This window comes from Amblyomma americanum, chromosome 11 (genome assembly GCF_052857255.1).
Source record: "Amblyomma americanum isolate KBUSLIRL-KWMA chromosome 11, ASM5285725v1, whole genome shotgun sequence".
Classification (NCBI taxonomy): Eukaryota; Metazoa; Arthropoda; class Arachnida; order Ixodida; family Ixodidae; genus Amblyomma; species Amblyomma americanum.
Window position 1 is genome coordinate 40492359 of NC_135507.1, and position 22686 is coordinate 40515044.

The 22686-nt window shown below is 47.1% G+C and overlaps 1 protein-coding gene across 1 annotated transcript; it reads right to left on the reverse strand.

The window, feature by feature from the left end:
- Positions 1-933: 933 nt before the first annotated feature.
- Positions 934-15892, reverse strand: LOC144111465 (trehalose transporter 1-like protein). Its single transcript, XM_077644783.1, has 5 exons — positions 15640-15892; positions 13018-13276; positions 10009-10230; positions 6090-6293; positions 934-1929 (listed from the first exon to the last, which is right to left on the reverse strand). Exons 1-5 carry the CDS (start codon positions 15831-15833, stop codon positions 1381-1383), a joined length of 1428 nt encoding a protein of 475 aa, XP_077500909.1. The 5' UTR covers positions 15834-15892; the 3' UTR covers positions 934-1380.
- Between the last annotated feature and the right edge of the window lie 6794 nt (positions 15893-22686).

The window sequence follows — 22686 nt, forward strand, 5'->3', positions numbered from 1 at the left end:
GACTGGATTGCCCGCTCCGCTCTTTCGCGGCGATCCGCGCTGGTGTAGGCCTCCAGCAGGCGACGGCGAAACTCTCGCCAGGAAGTTAGAACTTCCTCACGGTTCTCAAACCACGTGCGGGCGCCATCCTCTAGGCTAAAGTAGACGTTTCTTAGTTTCGCGGCGTCGTCCCACTGGTTATAAGCAGCCACACGCTCGAAGTGAAGGAACCAGTCCTCCACGTCTTCGAAAAGGTCCCCGTGGAACGCCTTGGGAACCCGCGGGGTCTGCAAGGTATAGTGGGCAGGTGTAGCACCGGCAGCTTGCGTGAGAATACCGGTGGCTGGCATCATGACTGTCGCGAGTGGTCCAAGCTCCGGTGAAAGTCCCTGCAGCCTCCGGCTGAAGCGGTGTACCGGGGTGTCAATCGGCGCAGGGCTGGCGGCACGGCTCCCTGGAGGGGTTTCTTGCATGGGATACTCGTACCCAGCAGGCTCCACCAAATTGTCACGGAGTTCTCACGGAGAGACGCTTCAACAACTGGAGTCGGCAAGAGGAGACGGTAATGGCGGACGATCCGCGAGAGCACGATCGCAACCTCATCGTCTTCGCGGACAGCTTGCGCCACCTGGCAACACTAGGTGGCAATATATTAAGTTAAAAACAAATCAGAGGATAAAGCTGTTACCGCTTCTTACGACCGTTCCTTTGTACCACTGTCCCAGTGGATGCAGCAATATTAAGCTGCAATTTGGAAATGTCTGAAGCTCTGGCACTGAATACTCGTTCAAACAGACAGTCTAGTTAGGAATTTTCATGTTTGTGAAAGAGAAGAAATTGAGGCACGCCGGTGTTTGGTAGATTTTATTAGGAACATGGCGATGTGTAAATGTTTATACTTTATACTTGACCTCCTACCAAGTATGACACAGTCAGTTCTATCAAGCCATCCCAATAAAAAAATGGTGAACACTAATCGGCGGCAAAATTATAAGAATAGAAAAGAATTTCCAGCAAAAAAGTATCGCACTAGGCGTCACGCAGGCCAGAATATATGCACAGTCAAAATTGCTCTTTTTCCGAGGGTCCAGCATAAAATAGATATTGGTGGAGAGCGCAGCACTTTGACAGGAGCCACGAAGGTAGACAGGAAGCAATGAAATATAAACTATTATAAAAAACGTGAAATTATTATACTTGGTACGCTAAATGATTAAAAGTTATATACAAAGAGCAAAGGCTAATTCGAATAGAATCGTGACCTGGGGTAGACAAGTAATTCAGAGATTAAACGTCTTTAAAATTGTAGGGTTTTAGCGTGAGTTGCATAAGCATAAGACCATTTATGAAAAAGCGATAGGAAATAGGAAAAAAAATGCTCTAAAGTGACAGTGAGATTCGTCAGCGAGCTCTCCTGGACCCTGTGGAAGCTTTGGAGGACGCAGAAGGATCGTCCTTGTTCTTCCGTTCCCCCACAAGCAGAATCTGCTCGAGACTCAGGTCCTGCGTCTCCGGCATGAAGAAGGACACCAACAAGGAGCAGATGAACGTCAGTGCGCTGAAGAACAGCCCCACGCCGGAAAGGTGGAGCGTCTCGTGCAGCGCGTCGAAGAACCAGGTCACCGCGAACGCGCACAGCCAGTTGAACGCAGCCACGGCAGCCAGGTAGACTCCGCTGTTCCTCATGGGGACCAGCTCGGCGCTCAGCGGCCAAGTGATGGGACCCAGCCCGACCGAGAAGCCGATCACGTAGAGTCCCAGGAACACTATTGGCAGCCGGTGCGTGATGTCGGTCGTGGCGTTGGGGTCGGCGTCGTCCTCCTCGACGCTCAGGTTGTACAGGGTGGCTAGGATCATCATAGCGAACGCGCACGTATATGCAGACACGGTCAGGAGCCCCTTGCGACTGAACACGCCCATCAGCTTGACGCCAGCGGCCGTGGCCACCACCTGCACACCGTCGGGTGAAAGTCCAGGAGCCGTTTGAGGGGAAACTTTGCGCAGAGAAAGTTCAAGGAAGCGCTGTGTTTATTTTTGAAGCGAAAAGCTTCACAATGCTAGCTAGGTAAATCCGTCGTCGCGTAGGCAGGATGATCATTTTGAACCACCCTCAGCCCAACCACGCTATAGCCGTGTATGGCCATATCTGGTGCAGTTATGGTGTCGAACTCTTGACCACTGACCATCACCTATGACCTTTTGGTTGACCTTTGACTTTGGGCGGCTTTTGGGTTGACTTTGGCCTTAAGAACATCCGATGGTGTGCTGTGAAGCCACGTGATGACATCCGATGGTGATGCCGTCAGACCATGTGATACCACGTCATAGCCACGTGGTTGTGTGGGTATGTATAGAACGGCTGTGGCGAGCGTGTAGCGGAGCTGCCATGGACGAGCCTCAGACGCTTAGCAAGCGTGCTTGCAAATGGCGCAATCTTTTTTTAGCTGTACTAACCATTTTGGGAAACGTCTGCAGTTTTATCTGGTAATAGAAGATCCTATGTGTTCTAGTCTCTCGTACTGAATCCATAGGGAGACTCGGTGCAGAAGTATTGAGGCGTGTAGTGGCTACTGTATTGGCAGTAATAAAACTTTCAGTTCCCTTTTTTCTAGCTGAGTCTTTCTGCAGAAGGAAGAATTTCTCTCCGCAAGCCGACATAGTAAATGATGACGATAATATTTGATGATGATGCTGGTCGTGATGCTGGTTTCAGTGTTAGCGGATGAAATAACGTTGATTGATAAATCATTGTTTCAAGAGCCTCAAACACAGCATCTTTTCTATCAAAATGGAATTACGATTACCGCAACAGACTCGCTAAATTTATAGAGGTGCCCTGTAAGTCATTGAGTGAGTTATTGATAACGCGCGAGCCGAGAAGGTCTGAATATGTCCGAATAAAATACGAGACGTTTTGCAACTCCATGCGGGTTACTTGATTGCACAGGGGGCCATGGCTGGTTATGCTAACTACAAGAGTTCATATGGCCAAGCGCTCGTTACAAAATACGTCCACTTAAATCGCAGAACATTGACATGGTCATTACGTTCCACTTGATCAGTTTCCTCCCTGACCAGACGAACCTTCGTCAAACCCTCGGCAAATTATTCATAATAGTGAGATATAAAGTAGTACTAGTTTGTAGGTGAAGAGTTGTTTATTCCAAAATTTCTAGATGTTGGTAGTTGTTGCCACTTACGGCGATTACTATCAACACAGCGTTACCACTCGGCCGTCTAAACGACGGAATTGTAAAAAAAATTAAAGCACAATTAAAAACTTATGCAAACAAAGCACCACTTCGCACTAATAAACCAATAACAATACTGTGATTGCATTTTATTTTTTTAGTGATGTTATTGCGGACAGTTTTTGCGAGTTTCCTGCTCGAAAACGTCAAACCTCGTGAAGCAACCGATAGCTGCATTCCACAATAAAAAAATCACTGTGTGGAAAGCAGCAGTGGTGGTGACCTTGCAAGACACACATAATTGTAGGCCTATGGATAACAACACAGGTGCGAGATTCGCGGGGCGCAGCGCTAGCGGACACATGCAGGAAACACATGTGTTAAGGTGAACATTTCAATGTTACCACGACGCACGTGTGGATAACTGGCCTCTTGTTTGTGGCCGGAAACTGAATTCCGATGAGTCACTCTACTGGCAGACCGGAAATCCGGCAGAATATGGAAATAATGAACATCGCCCAAAAATGGCGAGTGGAACCGAAGGGAGTGGCCTACTCTAAACCTCTTGTTCATTTCATATACCCAGGCGAGCGAACATTTAAGATAACATTAAATGTTTAGAGATAACAATAATAAAGCAATCGGCATTCTAAATGACAATTTATGTACCTTCAGGTGCCATTTGGCGCTGTCAGCTTTATTTTGTGCATTTCTCAAGCCCGAAGAGAACAAATGCCTTTTTGTCTACGAAAATTGTCTTTAGTTTATCGGTTGTGTGCTCGAAGTAATTGTCCTGCCGCTTTCTCCGTTCTGTGGTTGTGTTTACGATTTCTAGAATAAAGGTTTAACTCTATAACATATTTTGTCTATGCTCATGCATTGCTTTTGCGTCCTCATTTTTAACTCTTAAAAGGTCCCTCCGCCGTTTCACTTTCGGCGCGAACGCGACCGCGGCGGGCGCGCTTCGATGGAGGCCAAAAAGGCGCCCGTGTGCTGTGCGATGTCAGTGCACGCTAAAGATCCCCATGTCGTCGAAGAAATTCGAGAGCCCTCCAATACAGCACCGCTTTCTTTCTTTCTTTTCAAAGTCCCTCTTTTATTCCTTCCCTTACGGCGTGGTTCATGTGTCCGCCGAGATGTGGGACAGGTGCTGCGCCATTTCCTTCTCCAAACAACGAATTATTATTATTATTATTATAGCTAAGAGTTATCCTGTCTGTTTTAATTCGTGTACATAACAAACATTAATTGATAGTCATATAGTGGTTGCGGCCAAGTGCTAGATCAGGGTGGCTAGATCATGTTCTACTGAGTGAGTGAGTGCATTGTCGCTTCTGGTCACCGAGATCAGGGAGCACACCAGATCTGGTTATGCAACTCGATCGACGCGCGAATTTTTTTTCGCTGAAAAATTACGCGGAAAGAGGATACGAACTCCGGTCCTCTTACACACGAGACGAATACTCTACCTCTAGGCTATCGCCGCCTCTATTTTTACGACGATAGTTCGACCGCAGATGGTGCACGACAGGGTTAACTGTAGAGATTGTGAAGAGGGTTTTGTCCTGCAGTGGGCTCAGTGAGGCTGATGATGATGACAACTGATTTATTGACGGGCGAAGCTTTCGTTTCAAGTTAACCAAGGAATTCGTTCATCTACAATCACAAGCAGTGCTTTTGATTTCAGATATTTGTTGCGCTGAAGTTCTTTCCTATGAATAGCTGAAATGATGTTCTATTTCCTCCAAACAAAGGATATCACAAAGAATTAATCACTCAATTGTTTTTAAGTGGCGCCTTCTTTACGGGTCAGCCGCCCAGGCACCTACTCCTTTTAATTTCTTCTCGCAGAGCAGGCTTTTTATTGGTCTAGTCAGAGCACTTGTTAACGTGTCCCTTTGTTTTTTCTTGTTTTCTTGCTTGCTCTGGGACCAGTTATGATGGCGTAGCAGCATATGCATTCTTGAATTTGTGTTAAGTTTCCGAAAGAAATAGGGAAGCATCTTTGTTTTTGCGCTTTTTCTTGTTTCAGCCTGACGGTGTTCCGCTTTTTGGCCTTTCGACCGCTGAGTACTAATTTTTTTTGCGAGTGACAGAGCTTGGGATATCCGCAAATTAAGGATGTTCTTCTGTTGAGTATGCTGCACGTGGGAATTATCGAGCAGTTCCCTAAACTTCGCAACGCCAAGCTACAGCATTAATTTCCGGCATGCAGTCCACAGATTACACATCTCTCAAAAATTATAATTACACGGTTTTCAGATGAACTGTAGGTTTGGATTATAAGCAACCAATGTTGAATTTCGCCGCGCTGATCACAAGTGCTGTAACTCACAGCGTAGCCAAAGGATCAATTAGCTTCTAGGCTAACTGTATGCCTTTTCCACGTGCCTGCTTATGTTGGACATTAGCTTCAGCGCTCTGTCGAAGTCACACGTGGCGTCCGTAAGATAACTAGGTTAAGTCGAGAGCGTCTAGGGCAAGAACGTTACTTATTTATTTATTTGTACCTCAAAGGCCCGCAAGGGGCCATATCTCAAGGGGTAATGCTCCTCTCTCGACCAATCATTAATTTAATAGACAGGTCCTCGGCAGATGGCAATTTATGATTCAGGTACTTTTGAGGCACCTCGGGCATTTTTACCTCAATCATTAATTGCCACCTGCACAGGTGCCAAGGGTGCTCATAATTAGGTGGGCAGGTGGCCACCTGCCACTGTGGGCAGATTATGATTACGTCGCAAGGTGACGTAACCTCTCTCGACCAATCAGCGTGGCCTATAAAGGCAGGTTGTGACGATGTCACAAGGTCACGTCACCTCTTTCTGGACCAAGCAGCGAAATTAGCGGCAGCGGACATCGGCGGGCTTATGGTGTTGCACTCTTAACCCTATGGATTAAAAAATCTTTTTTGCTCACCTGGAAACCTGCAAGAATGATGCTCGTGTCCGCGACGCTGATGGTCAGGCCGGCTTCGGCGAACAGCTTGCGGGAATAGAAGAGCACAGGGTTGATGCCAGAGAACTGCTGCAGGAACTGCACCGTCATCGCCAGCAGGACGTGAGTCGGAGGCGTCGGCACCCGCGCGAACACCGTCTCCATGTCACTCCATTCTTTGTCCAGCTGCGAGGGTTACAAATGCCAGAGGAATATTGGTTTTCTCTCACATACATCTTACTTCCGCGGGAGCCACTTCCAACCGTGCCGAAACGGAGCCTTACACCAGCACGCTGACTGGAAGAGTTTGCGTGTACGTTCTCCAAGGCGTTTCAGCCCTTTATTTTATATTTTTTGAGCTTAGCTGTCGCTTAATTTTCAGTCATCATTTTGCTATTGTCTAGAAGAAGAATGTTTCGTTTTATATTGCGGTCTGTGGCGATGTCGTTGTGGTAATATTCCGCCAGCGTGGCACAAATGCCTCACAAGGAGTCTGCTTTGGACAACATTCCTGTAGCCTACAAAAAAAAAGAAGACTTGCTAAGAGATATATTTCAGGGTATGAAAATGATTCCCCTTGACGAGCAAGACAAAAGATAACTGGATCGTTCAAACGAAACTGTGCTTCACTTGCTTTTCTTTCACCACATGCAAGGTGGAATGTAAAAGATATAACACTATAGCATTCCCGTTAAGCAGAAAATCCGGCGTCGACGTTCTGAGCGCTAAAAAGGGTGGTGTAGAGTGGCCCGGGTAGCCATCCCCAGAGACGCAATTAAAGTGGGCAGCCTAACTCAAGTAACCGTGCGGGGTGATCATAACCTAATCACCGGATTGTGAGCAAACTAACCACCCTGGTAGATGGCAGTTATATTAATGGTTGATCGCGTGATGTTGCTTGGGAAGAACAATTTTGGTCGCACAAGACGCACCGGTGGCAGCACCTGCCATCGCCGGGCAGGGGTGCGTCCTTTATCGGCTGCACCATTGCCCAAACAGTGATATGAGAACTACAGCGGACATATGAATGTAAAGTTTATAATTACCAATTCCGCATATATGGGCATGTTATGGTGTCATATCTTTAAGACGGAGCCAGAATGTCGCCTCTGAATTTGTGGTACTCTTGCTATTTCGAACGCGTAAACTTTACCCAATTCTATTGTTTTCTGTTGTTGTTGTGACTGAAGGAAGAATGAAAGGGAAACTGCATGGGCCTGCCCGCTGCCACATGCAGACAGCAGGATTGTTAAAAGAGATATAAGAGGAAGGATTGAAAGATAAGAGGCGCGCCGCAACAACCGCGTCATCTGAAACGACGATTACGGTGTAGCAAGAGATACACCCGGGAACAAGGAAAGCCACCTCCCCCCCCCCCCCCCCTACCTGTCGACTGAGTTTCAAACAATTATCACTGACAAAAATTGATAATTGGTTTTGAGGAAAGGAAATGGCGCAGTCATTGTCTCACATCTCGATGGACACGCGAACTATGCCGTAAATGAAGGCAGGAAGGTAAGAGCGAAAGAAGAAAGAGAGAGTTAGGTGCCGTAGTGGAGGTTTTCGGGATAAATTCGACCACCTGGGGATCTTTAACGTGAACTGACAAAGCACAGCACACGGACGCCTTTGTGTTTCGCTTCCATCGAAACGCAGCCTTCGCGGCCAGGTTCGAACCCAGGAACTCCGGCTCAGTAGCCGGGCCCCCTAGTCATTATAAACATTAGACATCTAAAATATTCTTAGAATTTACTTATTTCCAAGATACAGCGAATCATTATCTTCGGCCTTAAATTGCTGTTGACTTCAGTAAAAACACACGATCAAGACAAAACCCAGCAAAAATGATCGCAACAATGAAATTAATATTTTCACCAACACCCAAAAAAACCTGCCAAGCTGGCCTCACGCTGGGTTTACCAACTCGTAAGCTCCTCAGAGTGTGACGGAGTAGCACACCCTTAAAGTTGCCCTGAAATGAATTTGGTAGCCGTATTCGAACTTCACAAACCTATTTGAAAAATACGCTCTTGCGCAACGAGACAAAGGTAGAAACACATACGGTATGTACTATCGGGGAAAAATGTGGTACACTCCACGCAGCGGCAGCCGGAGCAACGCAAAACTGCATCGCAATGCCATCTACAGGCGGCGTCTGGGATCGAGACAGCCAATGGGAGCCCTATATATCTGCAGGCATGTCGCTTTGAAATGTTTCAATTTTTCGTACTTCAGATGGCGTTACGATGCACATTTCTGTTGCTCCGGCTCCCGCTGCGTGGAGAATACCACATTTGTCCCCGACAGAACATTTTGCAACACCGTACTTTTCAAACTATAAACAAAGTTGCACAAACGATATTACTAATTTAACAAATCGGCAGAGGTGGTCTTTGTGAGTATTTGAGTTAACGGTACAAGCTCTAGGTGGGCATGATAACTCAAAAATAAATGTTCAAAATTTTATGCTACCAACCGATTACGGTGACACCTCACAGAGCGTACCTAGCCGTCCTCCCCACTGACGTAGTGTTGGGAATCTTCGCTACCCTTCTAATCGGGCTTGCCCGAGTGTCATGTACGGGACGGGAAGCGAGAGGGTGTAGTCCAGGCGTGTTTTTTTTTTTACTGGCGCATCTCCGCGTCAGTGCTTTCGGGTGGAGAAAGATCAAAATTTTTATTCGGATATATCTTTGGAGTTATTGAAACTGATATAAATATTTCTGCCGTACACTGACGAGCGATGCAATACAGCACACTCAGGCGCTTTTCCTAAACACGAGAAACTATCGTTTCACGGCACGTTGAAGGAAAGCAGACAAAACAGAAGACTAGCAGTTGCAACTTAGGAAGTATTCTACCGCAACTGACATATTACAAGTGTCTCCTTAGATTCAAGAAAAACGTGGTAATTATCCGCAGTTCAACGTCCAAAAAAATTGCCTTCAACCTGCCTAGACCATCAGACATGCAAGATAAGGGTCATTACCCTGTCATAACGCACATGTGTTAGTGCCATTCTTGCGCCTCTATGCCTCAGCTATGCGTTCCACGCCACATGCTCTATACTCCGCCCATCGCAACTGCCACTCACCCATGACTGCATTTAATGTGTCTAGATTAAGTTGGTCGTGAAATTTTTAATAAATCTCCTAAAATAAATTTTGACCGACCTCCAAACATCAACATAAATTGCTAACCTACCAGCTAGGTGCACACAAAGAGAACAAAGACGTGTAAAGCTTCAGGGTGCTTCCTGTAACTCTTATAGGAACGTTAGCAAGCGCACAGAGGCTTTATACGCCCTTGTTCACTTTGTGTGCATCAGGAACCGTCTAGCTGCCCTCTCTATACCACGGACTCTCATCATCTAGGTGGTTAGTTAAACTCGAGGAGACAATGCTGGAAGAACCACATGCGTGTGGTGTCATGAGAAAAATTAGTTGTGGTTTGACCACTGCTGAACCTGGTTTGAGAGCGAAAGTTGTGTACAGGGAAAGTAGACGCGGATTGGCGTCTTTAACGTTGAGTGCGTTCCGCACACTGGCTAGGCGGCGCGCCCACCCTGCCACCCTGGCCGGTGGCAGTTAAATTAGTGATTCATCGCAAGAGGTTGGTCATCAAATTAACGCTGCGGCCTATTCTACCGCCCTCTACCGGCGAATCGAAAGGTCAAAGGTCAAGTGGAGCGACAACATGGAGAACCACATATGCTAAGGCCTAGAGTCATACTTCACCTCTGGCTCACTTGAAGGTCAACTGGCAACGCATGGCGAAATCGGCTTTCCCTAGCGTAGGGAGCTTTCGCTTTGAAAGCCCTGGGGTCGTCAATGCGTGTAGTACAGAGAGAAAACTACCATGAGGAACGAATTCCAAACGGTCGACTATGGAGGGGGCCCACCTTGGCTTCCGGCCCGCGTAGCTTGCCGAGTATGTCAATGGCCTCCGTTTTTCTGCCCTGCAGAAGCAGCCAGCGCGGCGACTCGACTGCGAAGTGGCAAGCCGCTACGAGCGGAATGGCAGCGGCCAAGGACAGGAAAGCCAGCCCGTCCCAGTTTAGGAACCGGCCCATGATGTTCGTGTACAGGATCCCTATGGTGAGAGCCAGCTGCAGACTGCCGCCCTGCGGAAAAGTGTGCACCGTGATTTAAACGCTGCAGTAACAGGGGCACAGCACAGCTGACCAACCGACGCTGCAACCATGGACAACAATTTATAGGACACGAGATCGTGTAAAAACATTGCTTTCTGTTTTTTCTACCCGCCGTGGTGGCTCAGTGGTTTGGGCGCGGCTACTGATCCGGAGTTCCCTGTTCGAACCCGACCGCGGCGGCTGCGTTTTTAAGGAGGCAACACGCTAAGGCACCCGTGTACTGTGCGATGTCAGTGCATGTTAAAGATCCCAAGGAAGTCGCAATTATTCCGAACCCCTCCACTACGGCACCTCTCTTAATTTCTTCTTTCACTCCCTCCTTTATGCCTTTCCTTACGGCACGGTTCAGGCGTCCAACGATATATGAGACAGATACTGCGCCTTCCCCCCCCCCCCCCCCCTCAAAAAAACAACCAAACCAATGTTTTTTTCTCGCTGAAAATAATACTAATAATAATTGGTTTTTGGGGAAGGAAATGGCGCGGTATCTGTCTCATATATTGGCGGACACCTGAACCACGCCGTAAGGAAAGGGATAAAGGAGGGAGTGAAAGAAGTAAGGAAGAAAGAGGTGCCGTATTGGAGGGCTCTGGAATAATTTCGACCATCTGGGGATCTTTAACGTGCACTGACATCGCACAGCACACGGGCGCCTTATTGCGTTTTGCCTCCATAAAAACGCCGCCGTCGTGGTCGGGTTTGATCCCGGGAACACCGGATCAGAAGCCGTGCGCCCTCTCAGCTTGGGGCGGCAGCCTAGTACTCGCTGGAAAGTAGTCTGGTTTCGAAGCGAAAGCTTCACTACGCTAAGTAAAGCCAATTTCGCCATGCGTTCAGGTCAGCCAGAGGTCAAGTGTGGCTATAGGCCTTGCCATATGTGGTCCTCTATGCTGTCGCACCACTTGACCTTTCACCTTTAGATTCGCCGGTAGAGGGCAGTAGAATAGGCAGCAGCTTTCATTGGGTAACCAACCTTTCGCGACCAACCATTATTGCAACCGCCACCTGCCAGGTTGGCAGGGTGGGTGCGCTGCCTATCCAGCGTGCGGACAGCATTCAACGTTACAGACAGCCAAGCCGCGCCTACTTGCCCGATACACCACAGCTTTCATTCTCTAACCGGGGTCTGCAGTAATTAAACCGCAGTTAATTTTTTTGTTCCAGTGTGTGAATCATGCTTGCCCCTGGTGCTTCGAGGCTTTTCAGGGAACCGGCTTGAGAGACGTTATAGAAATAAATTCCTTTCTACGAATCAGCGTCTAATAAGCTTTTGTCCGTGACTGTGGGCCTTAAAGGCAGTACGTATACACGCACGGAGTTATCATTCTGTTCATTCGGTGCGAGATTAAATGCACTGCGCCGCAACCGACTTTTCAGAGGCGTGCCTCTTAATACGATCTCGTGGCAACTCTTTGTAATCGCATGTAAATCTGATTACCTAAATTACTCTACTAGTATTGCTTTGCGTCAAAGTTGGTTGCGTTTTTCATAGTGTGCTTACGTCACATACGATGTGATGGCCGCTAGCAACGCTAACCTGTTTTCGTGCTTGATAATGAAATACTTGAGCAGTTGTTAAAATCTACAGCTCCTTGAATACATATTTAGAAGCAGAACTTCTGTACTGTCTTCCCCAGAAATCATGAGCTTCGATCGCGCCGTCATTTGCTTTGCCTTGTCTCCGCACCTGTACGCAGTACGCGTGCAATGTTCTTATGCCTTTACGTGTTTATGCGCCAGCGGTTCTCTATAGGTTGACCACCGTGGTTGCCTAGTGGTTTGAGCATCGGCCTCGCATGCCGAGGGTGCGGGGTTTGATGCCTAGTGCCACCAGGCACCTACCGGTGATACCATGGGTACAAGCTTTCCCCTAGCCTGGTGCTCGGCTCCTTTAGGGTGAAATGCTTTGGAAACGGGCTTTGACCGCACCTTGAGCAAAAGAAAAAAATCTTGTGCCACGGAGCTCCTAGGCCAGATTCCCATAAGCAATAAAAATTCATCATCTCTACAGGTTTATACATGATGCAGCTCGTCCCCACAAGTAAAGGGGTGTAAATATTTGTTTATCTTTTTCTTGTAGGAGAATTCCTGCCGGTTTAGTGTGATTGGTATATGCAAACTCCTAAATATTATAGCACCTATTTGCGCAAAGATGCGTCCATCTAAGAATAAAACTTGCTCAAACGAAAGTACTAATTTCTTTATACCATATAGCAATCACAGTCTTGCAGCCATCTGCCCCGCGCTGCTCTGAAACCTTTGTTTAGCTTTGGAAAGTCCGCATATGTACTGTGCTGTGCGTTTCATGAACAAATTCAAACGAAATAAACTAGTCGCCTTACAATCCTTACCGCAACGGTTTTTTTGAAACAATGTCCATTTAATATGTTCCGAAGTGCGGCGCGTTGCAGTTATTCCTGGTATCGTTCTTGTCTCTTTAAAGCCTCACATATCCTGCGTAGACTGCATTCTTTCGCCCAGTTTACTAGTTAAGACAGAAATTGGGTTATTTGGAAAGCGTTTGAAATCATTTCTGCTAGCGCTTAGTGAACACACGAGACAGAGAGCACACATACACTGGACCGACGCTAGCCTGCGTACACGTGTGTCCTGTGTATGTGGGTTCTTTATCCCGTGTGTGCACTAAGCGCTAGCAAAAATGATTTCAAACAGTTTACTAGGCAGGACGGAGCTTGCCGCCGTCCCGATTGAAAGGGGATGTCAATAAGATGTAACAATCTTTCTGGAGACGCGTACCGTTGTTCCGCGCTGCACAGGTGCCGACACCTCGGCGAGGTAGACGGGCGCGCATAGCGAGCACATGCCGGTGGCGACACCCGTCAGGAAGCGGCCCAGCAGAATGAGGGTGTCGGAGCGTGCCAGAGAGGTGATGCCGTAGCCGGAGAAGTGTCCGATTGCGCTGGTGAGCAGGGCGAAGCGGCGCCCCATGGACTGGGCGACCAGCGCCGCCACCAGGCATCCCGCAATTGCACCCACGTGCAGCAGCGAGGCGAACCTGCGTCCAGGCCACCACAAGGATTTTTACAGCGAGAGCTGTTCGGCACCCGTCCCTGGCTGGCGCGTCGTAGTCGTCCGCCGTCGTCGGCATCGGGGTAACAGGTGGGCGCGTTACCACCCACCGGTTGCGCCACCGGTCAACCTGGGTCACATAAGTCTACGGGTGGATCTGTTTGGAACAGCCGCCTGCCAGTGCAGGGGTGCATCACGTGACCACTAAAACAGTGCGCCAGGAAAATATCCCCAAATCCAAATGCGTTAACAGCTATAACTGAAGCTCGCTTAACACAGTCGAAACCGCCTTGTGAATTTTCTTTTTCAAGGCTGGACCGCAAATAAAGCAGATGATTGTGCTGGTGACCCGACGCCGTAATATGTGCCTGGAGTGCTTAAGCAGATTCGTCCCTGTAAGATTTTGTGCTGCCAGTCAGTACGCTACTTCACCGTAATTTTGAAAAGACGGGAAAAGCCAAGGTTTAAATTTAACGCCGGAACGCCCTGCTGAGCGGCTGAGTGGCTTTAGCGCTCGGATCCCTGAGCAAATATCAAGGGACCAAATACTGTTCATGGCAGCTGCAGTAACGCGATAGCGGTAAGGAGTTCGTGCAGCATTAAATCCGGCGTCACCATCGGCGTCGTTAACCAAGAGCGAAAAATGCATGAAAAATCCCCAGAGAATCAGCCTCAGGAAAAGGCATGTGGGTCACCTAGGTCACGTGACCTTGCGACGTCATCCCACTCGGCCTACCGAATTGTGAGCAAACTGCTCACCATGGCAGGTGGCTTTGATGGTTGGTCGCTAGAGATTTCTCGGCAAGAGCAATCTGTGTCGCACAAGCACGACCGGCGTCAGCGCCTGCTATCGCAGAACAGTTGTGCATAGCTTAACCACTGCATCATTACGCCAGGGGTGGAAGTGAGACTCCCTGTGATCTATCAGTGTTAAGCAGAGGATATCCAATTCTGCATATATGGCCATTTACCAATTAAGCTATCACGCCATATTCTTAAGGTGGAGCTTTAGAGTCCCCTCCAATTTTTTTGGAGGCGACGCCCAAAAATCTGAATGCGCAGCGCACTAGGTCAATCTTTTTGAATATCAGCTGATGGTATTAAATCCGGTCACATTCAGGACGGTGTTCCTCTAGGCCTATATACCTGCAGCGTGAGGACCTTGTATCCAGCCCAACATTTTTGTCATCACCACCATCCTATCTACGTACAGTCTTGGTCAAAAGTCTTAAAGTCACAGCGTTCAGCTGCAGCGAAATGAATGTTCCTAGAATTCTCTCTGTAGCGGATCATTCCAAATACAAGTCAAGCATGAAGCTTCTATGCCACAAGAAGAAACCTTCTGCTAACATTTCAAGGTCATTCGGACTTTATTATTGCCGTAATGGCTCCGTTATGCGGCTGAAGCGAAAGGCCTTTGGCGTTAAGACTTTTGACGAAGACTGTACATTGCTCTACGAAGGCTTATTCAATATTTGATAAATTCATGCATGTTAGGAGTGTCTCCTTTGAACCGGGATTGTGACCGCTGGCTTTATTCATGGTTTTCCTTTTTGTTTATATTTCTCAAAATCTGTAAATATTACCGGTGTTATTTATCGAATCTTAATTTACCTTAAATACATATCATACTGGCTATTGTATTGACCAGTAAACCCGGTCGTGAGCCGTTTGTCTGGAAACAATTTCATCCAAACTTCATATTTGACCTCCCTGCCGTCCCTTAATAAAGTTCTCTCGGCAGGCATTTCGCTGCTCTGATGCTCTATTCATTACACATTCCTTTCGTTGCTTGTCTGGTAAGTTTGGAGTTATTGATTTTCTCTTGAATAGCATTTATTCGCTTTCGTTCTGGGCCCATTCTGTTCTCTTCCTGCGCCTTATCATTGTATCGCTCAATTTTATTCGAATGGGTGACGGTGCGAGCCTTAATTTTATTTCGAATCACCCTCTTAGCCCTCAAATTGAAGGTTCCAGTTTTGTGCTGGCCAGGTACGACAGCAACATACTTTTCTTTTTAGCGATATTGGTGAAGAACAATTATCATCTTAGACAACCTTCACAACGCGCTTTAACTATATCTCATTCTAAGCGCTACTTCCCTATCATGATCTGCTCAGCAAAAGCGTTCTTCTCTTAAATCTCAGAGCCATGTAGCGTACGGTACACTTGTATTAATTTTACAGACCACATTACTCAATATTTTTATAATAAACTCACCTGCTAATGAGTATGACACTACCCGCCGTTAAAACACGATATTCCGAGCAAGTTACCTGGGCCAGTAAAACATGGCCCTTAACGCTTCCGCGGTAATAAAATGCACAATGGCAGTGCCAGAGTGCGTACCACACTTCGTGCGCCTCTATGTTGAACTTGTGGCCGGTGACGCCGGAGACGAGGCTTTCAATCGCAGGCGTGGTGTACCCAATGCTGGTGCCAATGCAGAGCGAGCTGGCCAGGGCGCTAGCGACGGTCATCATGAAGGGACCGGTGACTTCAACTTTCTGGCCACCCGCGAAGTCGCCGAACTGCAGCCGCATCTTCGCCGCAGAGCTCGCACCTTCGCGGCTTGAGGTTGTGGGTTCGTCTCGCTCGGTGGTCAACGAATGGAGTCAAGGCGGAGGCAGACGAAGCCTGCTTGCGACTCAGTCCTCTGCTTCTTCGTCTTCTTCTTCTTCTTCTGGTGTTTGGTTTCTCGAGGCAGATAAAAGAAATTTTCTTTTTCTTTTTCTTTGCTCTTCTGTAATGTGCTTCTCTATTGCTCACCAGCTGCGGACCGCCACAAGGTTGTAACCCGTAGTAATTGGTGGCTGAGACAGTCGGTACCTCAGGGCGGCACGTAGAATGACAAACACCTAAGAACGTACGCGAAGTAATTTCCCAGCTGTAATTTTCAGCCTAAAAGCAAACGTAAACTATAAACATCAGTAGCAATTAGGAAGACTGCCGAAAGGATAGCATCATACCTTCCTATTCAAGAACGCAGTATAGTATAGACAAGTATAGACAACGCCGGTGGCAACACCGCTGGCATCGGTGTGGGTTCAAGTTGGAGCCCTTGGGCCGAAGTGGCGTGATAAGTATAGTGCGAGGCGGGAAGACGTTAGGACGCGCTGAATGCTCTGAAACAGGAAGGGCACGAGCCGGAGATATTGTTGCCGCCACGGATTAGGGTTGTAAGGGGTGCGCTCAGAGATGCAAAATTTCGGACAAACTGCCTGAATAGCCCGATGTAGCCGCGCTGTTTCTTCAATGTTGATGGCTGCGAGAACTCAGTGCAAGCACGAAATTTATCTGGGTCAGGAAGCTTAACGCATCCTTTAATAAGATGCGGCTTCGAATCGTCAACGAACAAACGGCGAAGCAAGACTCCAAGAAGTTTCGTTGACCATATGTGCAAGGTCCTTTCGGAACTCCATAGTGTCGTCCAGATAGCACGAGTAGGTTTTTTGCTTGAGACCCCTCAATACTTCGGGTATCGTGGACTGCATCCGGGAGTTGCCCAGCCAGACCTGTACCTCCAGCAAAATCAAAACGGTCATTGCTTGCTGGGCAGGCTGTACTTGCAAAGCTGGGCGAAGCTCAAAATCGAAGGAGCTGGCCAGAACGGTCCACGCTCTGGTATTGCGCTGTGCGCTGGAGCAACGACTGCAGTTGATTTCTAGCATTTTTTTTACAAACTTATATCTGCCAAATTCAACGTTCATGCATTAGAGGATTAAAATGGCACGATTTATTTATATAGAAATATTGGTTAGGAATAGACATCTAAGACTTAATAAGACGTCATCGTTTCCCGAACGGTAATAACATTTCCGATTCCAGTCCAAAGCACTGAGTCATTGGGTGAAGAAGGCACTCACTTGCAGACGCCTCCATTCTGCCCCCACCGTGTGCCACAGAGCATCGGCAGAGGCGGCATGCGCAAGCCTTCTCGTCAGGCTCATTTTCACGCTTGAGTACGCAGCCTAGATGCTGTTCAGGAAGGCGTCGTTAGGTGCCAACACAGTTCCGTCTACTCGTTGGCGTCGTCCGGGTCGTTTACCGTGAGCCAAAAATCCACTAAAAATTCCGAGACAAGCAACCTAGGGGGCAGGTGGGCCACTTAGGTTGCGTAACTTTGCGGCACCGTGCAAACCTGCCCCCGGATTGTGAGAAAACTGCCCACCGTGGCGAGTGGCAGTTAAATCAATAATTTTTGGCTAGAGGTTGCTCGGCAAGAGCAACTTGGGTCGCACAAGCACCACCGGTGGCTGCACCTGTCTTCCCAGGGCAGAGGCGCATGAGCGGTATCAGGACCTCAGGGACCGATGAATGCTAAGTAGTCTAATTCTGCTTATAAGGGCATTAACCAATTAAGGTATCTCGTTATACCCTTGAGGCGAAGCTAAAGTGTCCCCTCGAACTTTTGTTTTTAAATTGCGAAAAATATAGTTGAAATAGTCAGTGCCGGGAAATAGACCGCCTAAGTCATGCAGGATTATTCTAATCACCTTCAGTTGTGTCGAGGTCACCGAGGCCATCCCATGGCACTGCCGCCCCAAGAATTCCTTAAGGCTCTGAAACTAGAACCACCACTAACTACACTCATCGCCGTGTGTCTTACATACTCGTTACGCATATTCGTCGCCTAACGTCACTTTCTTCCAATTCTCATAATGCCATCTGCTGCGTCCTGCGAAAATCTCAGGTGCGCCTTCTAGTTCGCTTGCGAAAGGCGAGGCTTTCCAGCTGGAATCCTCAGACTGGCTTGTCCAAGCCGCTTCTTCAGAGTGGCAACACTGAGGTGCCCACCGGCGGCGTGTCTGATGTCTGCAACGCTGTTTTTATGCAAGCAAAGAGTACAAAATAGCCAAGAGGAGGATATACCAGAAACAGATAGAGACTAAATAAGAAGAGGGCAGTATAGTAAGCAAAGCTATAAAAACAAGTTAAAAGCTAAATACGTTAACCATGCATCAGCTAAGAATGACAACAGGAGTACATAATGCTCTCGGAGAAAACAAATTTGTGGTTTTAAAAGAGAATAAAATTACAGGGAAAAGATTTCAAATTGCTAAGTATTTGAATAACGAAGTTGTCTAAAAGCCAGCAGAAATACTGCGAAAGCTGGAACTTTAAATCTACCAGTGCCGAAAATAAATTTCAAAAATTTAAAGCTCCGGAGTTCCCGGGTTCGAACCCGACCGCGGCGGCTGCGTTTTTATGGAGGAAAAACGCTAAGGCGCCCGTGTGCTGTGCGATGTCAGTGCACGTTAAAGATCCTCAGGTGGTCGAAATTATTCCGCAGCCCTCCACTACGGACCTATTTGTTCCTCTCTTCTTTCGCCTTTATCCTTTCCCTTACGGCGCGGTTCAGGTGTCCAACGATATATGAGACAGATACTGCGCCATTTCCTTTCCACCAAAAACCAATTATTATTATTATTAAAAATTTAAAGCTTGATTGAAAACTCGGACACAACCAAATTGGACAATGTGATGGAAGCCAAACGTGCAGCATTGTTAAACGCCCCACGCAAATGACGGTTGAGAAATTGAAACTCGCTATTTTGTGAGTTCCGTCTGTTGTTTCGTCCCTGTTATTTTTGCGGTATATCGGCAAGATGTGAAGGGCGTTTAGCTTTCGTGCTCAATTTATGATGCCAACACAGGGCCCACTATAGTATGGCGGTGCTCACGAGGTTGTCGCAGGTGCATCTATCAAAAACATTGCCAAGGACGCCTTTGTCACGTGTTTCCGTTCTGGTTGCGGTAGTCGACACCTGCTAAGATCGAACACGGCATGAACTTATTTATTATTTATTTACAGAATACTGCAGGCCCTTCTGGGCCCCAGCAGGACGGGCAATACAATGAAACATGAATATACACAAAAACGCTAAATAAAATTCGAAACACAAAGCCAAATAAGTTTGATGGCGTCAATCACTGTGTCCTTCACGGCACTAATGAGCAAACAGCGCAAGGCCGCTGCACAGTTGTCGGCTTGTTTTTTCTTCGAATTGAGAGCGATGCGTGTCGCTTTAAAGTGGCTTTCCTGGCACCAATCGCTGGATGTTTTTGCTAACTTTGCGCTGGCACGTGCGAAAGCCGACAGGTAGGGCAGGTGGCGAAATATCTACGCATTCAAGATTAACGAGCGCACAAAAGACGAAGACAGCGGAGAAGACAAGACGACACAAGCGCTCGCTCGCAACTGAACGTTATTCAGAACAAAAAACTGCATAATTACGTAGAAAAAAATCTATGTATGTATGACTCACCGCCCCGAGAACACACACAGCTTATTAGAAACACTTTAGAGGAGGGATCCAGGTTAATGGCGACTTCGTGGAGTTCTTACAACGTGCATTGACATTGCACAGTACTCTGCCATCTTTTGTGCATCGCCTTCATGGATGTACGGCCGTGTATCCCTGGAATCAGTCTAAAAAGGAATGAAATGCAAGATTTTTGGTCATGATGCCTTCAGGGATAGAGACGGCTGTCAAATACGAGCGAAATGCGCCACCGTGGCTTAAGTTCTTGAATACTAATAGGGATGCGCAAAAAACGGCACAGTACACAGCAGAAACACAGAACACAGGACGGGCGCTCTTTGTGTTCTGTTGTGTTCTCGCCATTGTTTTTTGCGCTGCCCTCTGATTATTCAAGCATGAACGAACTAGCCCAAACAGAAATTTGTCTTAAGTTGTCGCTGAAAACACGGTGTGTAAAGCGATCGGTTCGAGTACATTACGGGGAAACAGAGAAAAAGCTGTCATTCAAAGTTACCGAATAGGAGTTCCCGGGTTCGAACCCGACCGCGGCGGCTGCGTTTTTATGGAGGCAAAACATTAAGGCACCCGTGTGCTGTGGTGCGATGTCAGTGCACGTTAAAGATCCCCAGGTGGTCGAAATTATTCCAGAGCCCTCCAGTATGGCACCTCTTTCTTCCATTCTTCTTTCACTCCCTCCTTTATCCCTTCCCTTACGGCGCGGTTCAGGTGTCCAATGGTACATGAGACAGATACTGTGCCATTTCATTTCCCCAAAAACCAATTATTAATACCCAATAGGAACGAATGCAGGCACCTTACACCCCCCACCCCTAGCTCCTTCCCGTAATTATCGGGTAAATTCTAACAATAAGGCGTCCGCCTTGCAGGCGGGGCTAATGAACTGTACGATTTGTCGGAGACTTATGTCGACAGCTTGGTTTTTGCCTGTACCACCTAGCAAATTGCACGTACAGGGGCGATGGAAATAAACGCTAACAACGCGGCGTCTAGGTGCAGCGCTGTTCGCATTTCTATTCATCACGGTTTTACTTCTGTGCTAGAAAAAAGACACTAGAGTCGTCCGTGATGCATTCCAGGACGACTCTAACGCCTTTTTTTAGCCACCTAGGTAAAAGCGCAATCAAAAGAAATTCGAAGAGCGGAGCGCCTAGGCGCCACGTTGTTCGCGTTTCTCTCCGTTGCGATAGTACAAGCATCTGGGATGAAAAAGGACGAACGGACGTTTTGAACATTCTTGCAGCTTTCAACGTGTGAAGCACGTCGCAGCGCGAATTCGCAGATTCCCCTTTTCTGCTCTCAGTCAGGAGCAGCCCTGAAGCTAACAGGGCTGCTCAAAAAGATGTGGAATAGGACTCTTCTTATGCTCTGCTTTTTTGTGTTTCCGTGCGTATGAAATAATACAGTGTGACTTTCATATCTGCTTAATATGGAAGGCTGTCTTCGCTGGAGGGTTCAAGAAGGGGTTTTAATAAGTTCTCGAATGAAACAATGCTGGCATCAAAAGTGGCGAGAGAGGGCGGTAAAGACACAGTTCTTCATTAAAGTCGGATCAGAGACCACCCCAATATTTCACAGCTACTTTGCACAGGAATGTAAAGACATGGCTTCGCTCGCCGCGCTGTATTGCCGAGCCCATAATGCCTTTATTATACGTGTCACGTCGGGCGGCAGGGAGTACATAAGCGAGCAGTAAGCCTTGCATTGAAGATTAATACCGGCACACGTAAGTGGGTGCACTTAATTGCAGTCTATGTGAGCAGGCTTTGTACTTAAGGGTTGTGTTACTCACGCAAGAAAAGGTCATAAATATTCCTGGTTGCGAACCGTGAAGGGTTGCATGAACGAACCTTTGTCTGAAACAAACCTGAACAATATTGAGCCAAGCATGCGGCGGAATCAGAGTTAGCTCGATGACAATTGAACAGTGCAGTACCCAATATGAGCACTTATTAGCATTTAATTATTTATTTTATTTATTTACATATACTGCAGCCCCGATGGGGCTATTGCAGGAGTGGGAGGAAGAGGAGAGAAAAAAAAAGGCAGAGAGGGACAACATATTCAGAAGTGAACACCCTTAAAATACAGAACAGAAATGCAACAGACTAATCACAGATTTGAAACAACATTGAAAAATAGGTTTGGTTCCAGGGAGCGTATATCACCGGGTAAAGAATTCCATCGTTCCATAACACGAGGAAAAAAACTAAATTTGAACACATCAGTGCGCGCGTGAATGGGTGTTACATTCAATGGGTGGCAGCTCCTTGTAGATGAAGATGCTGAAAAATGCAAATACTCAGACAGTGAAGCAAAGCGGGATGAATTAACAATACCATGAAAATATTTTAAACACTCATTGTCGCGGCGGGTACAAAGGAGGGAAAGGCCTATGGCAGGAAGAGTGGATGAAGGTGAAAAATTTCTGTCATACCGTCGGCAAATAAACCGTACTGCTTTCCTTTGGACGGATTCCAGCTTACAGATATCGGACTGTTTTTGAGGATTCCAGATTATTGACCCATTTTCCAAAAGTGGACGAATTAAAGCTTTGTATGTTACCAGTTTAGTTTCTTGGGGGGCAACACTAAGTGTACGTTTTAGATAACCGAGCCTCCGCATTGCATTATTGGATATTGTGTTGATATGCTTTGACCAGGACAAGTTAGAAGAAAAAAGAAGACCTAAATATTTGTACTCGGACACTTGATTCGGAGAGTTATCTTTGAATGAGTAGGTGTAAGAAGATGGTATTGTGCGATTACAGAATGACATGTATACAGATTTACGAAAGTTTATTTGCATTTGCCATGTTTCACACCATGAGCAGAATGACACGAATGACTGATTTAGTTGCGCGTGATCCTCAGGGGTGTTAATTGAACTGTATATCACGCAATCGTCGTGCATACAACCGAATTTTAGAAATAATATTTTCTGGCAAATCATTAATGTATAATAAGAACAACAGTGGTCCGAGCACGGATCCTTGTGGTACACCGGATGATACATTAACAGTTTCAGATGAACAGGAGTTGAAACATACTGTGTACGATTAGAAAGAAAGCTTGATATCCAGTCTACCAGTAACGGATTTTTGAGTATTGCA